Genomic DNA, 2,475 nt, shown 5'->3' with positions numbered 1-2,475 from the left:
TCCAGACAAGCCTGACCCTGCCCACCACCCTGGCAGTAGCCTGTTCCCTTCCTGTGGCCTTTCCAGGGGGCTGGGCCGTGGACAGAGGTCAGGGGAAGGTTTGTGGGCCAGAGGAGGAAGCCAAGGCCCCCCGGGAGCAGCAAGGATGGAGGGGGATGCCAGGGTTCCCCCTCCATCTTTGGCATTCCACACATGGGCTGGGAGGATGCCCCCTCCTCCGCTTTGCTCCAGGGCTAGCCCAGCTCTGCCCAGCATGCCCACCCTAGTGCCTTGGCCTCTTGACTTTCTTAGAAAAACGTGGGTGCACTGCAAAGGGGACTCAGGCAGGAAAGGATTGGCCCCAGCCCCCATGGTTATCTTTCAATCTTAATTCTTCAAGGTCTGTGGGGGCAGAGGGTTGGGTTTCCCTCTCCGCCACCTCCACTAGCCTCCCCGATCCCCACACACACAGGCTGAGGCTGACTCAGTGTCCTGTGTGGGGAGGGGGTGATGCATGTGTGTGTGTGCTCATGCATTGGAGGGGTGCAGACTCGCTAACTGGAAAGACACAGCATAGCCCACGGTGGCCAAGTCCTGCCTGAAAACGGAGCAGGGCAGAAGGACAGCCAGCCACGCCCCTATCCTGCCCAGGACCTTCTGCCCACCCACACCTCCCTCCTGGCCACTCCAGCCCTGGTCTGGCTGCCCTGGGGAGGTGTGACAGACATGAGGCCAGCACACACACAGAACCCCAGCCGCCCGGGCGTGGGCATCAGCTGGGCTCCCCTGATGGCCCCTCCTCACTCTGGCTTTGCAGGCACGCCCACCATGTGGCCCCTGTGGCCTCTTGCAGCCCTGCTGGCCCTGAGCCAGGCCCTGCCCTTTGAGCAAAAAGCCTTCTGGGACTTCACCCTGGATGATGGGCTGCCCATGCTGAACGATGAGGAAGCTTCGGGTGCAGAAACAACCTCGGGCATCCCAGACCTGGACTCCCTCCCACCCACCTACAGCGCCATGTGCCCTTTTGGCTGCCACTGCCATCTGAGGGTTGTTCAGTGCTCCGACCTGGGTCAGTCTGGGGGGACGGACATGGAAGGCTGAGGGTGGGCAGGGAGTGACCTGGAGCTGGCTCAGGGATCCTGATTTCACTGTGGGAGGGTGTCCCTGGGTCTGCTTGAAAGCACGTGGGGAGGGAGAAGAGTGTCCAGCCCTGGCCTTGGAGCTACACTCACTTGCAGCCATGGAGTCCCCATGTGCGGGTCTGCATGTGCACCCCTTTGGGGCTGTGGCCGTGGCCATGGCTGTGGTTTACACTGCTGACTGCAGCACCGGCCCCCAGGTCTGAAGGCTGTGCCCAAGGAGATCTCGCCTGACACCACCCTGCTGGACCTGCAGAATAATGACATCTCTGAGCTCCGAAAAGATGACTTCAAAGGCCTCCAGCACCTCTACGTAAGCCCCCCCTGACTCTTCCAAGGGGCTGGGAAGAGGCAGCAGGCCTGCAGCCCAGCGGGTGTGTGGAGGGGTGGGGTCCCGATGGGTGTGGGCATGCACTTGTGCAATGTGAGAGAGGACCAGGGACTCAGGGAGTCCTGAGGGAGGTTAGGAGGCGGCTGCAGCAGGAGCACTCAGGGTCATGGGCACATGTGCAATGTCAGGACAGGATAAAAGTAAAGTGAAGTCACTAAGCTACTTCGCTTTCCTTTTATCCTGTCCCAACTCTTTGGGACCCCATGGCCTGTAGCCTACCAGGCTCCTCCATCCATGGGATTTTCCAGGCAAGGGCACTGGAGTGGGTGGCCTTTTCCTTCTCCAGCGGATCTTCCACACCCAGGGATCGAACCCAGGTCTCCCCACATTGCAAGCAGATGCTTTCCTCTCTGAGCTACCAGGGAAGGACAGGATCACCCAGCCCAATTCTCTTTATTGACTGTTACCTTTGCATCTTATTGGCTCCTCCCAGCAACACAGTAAGGAAAGGTTGCATCGCAACCAGGGTGCAAGTAGGGTAACCAGGGCATGAGCTGCAGCGGCCTTGCTGGACCTGAGTGCCAGCTTCCACTCTGCACTCTGCCCACGAGCAGAGGTAGATCTCCTGGAGGCTGAGCTGGGACTCCAGCATCTGTGAAGCCCCGACAACATGAATCACTAGCTCAGGGGCAGGGAAGAAGGGAGAGGAGAAGGCAAGCAGGTGGGGAACTGAGGACTTCTGTGCCACCTCAGGCCTTGGTCCTCGTGAACAACAAGATCTCCAAGATCCACGAGAAGGCCTTCAGCCCCCTGCGGAAGCTGCAGAAGCTCTACATCTCCAAGAACCACCTGGTGGAGATCCCTCCCAACCTGCCCAGCTCCCTGGTGGAGCTCCGCATCCATGACAACCGCATCCGCAAGGTGCCCAAGGGCGTGTTCAGTGGGCTTCGCAACATGAACTGCATTGGTGAGCCAGGCCCGCCCTGTGGTGGTCCTCACCCCTCCCCCATGGTGGCGAGGGTGGAC

The 2,475-nt window shown here is 60.3% G+C and overlaps 1 protein-coding gene across 1 annotated transcript in view; it reads left to right on the top strand.

Moving 5' to 3' along the window:
• BGN (biglycan) overlaps positions 1-2,475 on the top strand; it is a 4,849-nt gene that overhangs the window by 771 nt on the left and 1,603 nt on the right. Inside the window, exons 2-4 of the mRNA XM_010833195.1 lie at positions 797-1,048; positions 1,319-1,431; positions 2,203-2,460. Coding sequence (XP_010831497.1) covers positions 808-1,048; positions 1,319-1,431; positions 2,203-2,460 — 612 coding nt within the window. The 5' untranslated portion in view covers positions 797-807. The remainder of the gene's footprint in view (positions 1-796; positions 1,049-1,318; positions 1,432-2,202; positions 2,461-2,475) is intronic.

The sequence above is a fragment of the Bison bison genome, unplaced genomic scaffold (assembly GCF_000754665.1).
Source record: "Bison bison bison isolate TAMUID 2011002044 unplaced genomic scaffold, Bison_UMD1.0 scf7180017863145, whole genome shotgun sequence".
NCBI lineage: Eukaryota > Metazoa > Chordata > Mammalia > Artiodactyla > Bovidae > Bison > Bison bison.
The sequence above is the reverse complement of the archived record's forward strand: the minus strand, read 5'-3'. Positions and strand labels throughout refer to the sequence as shown.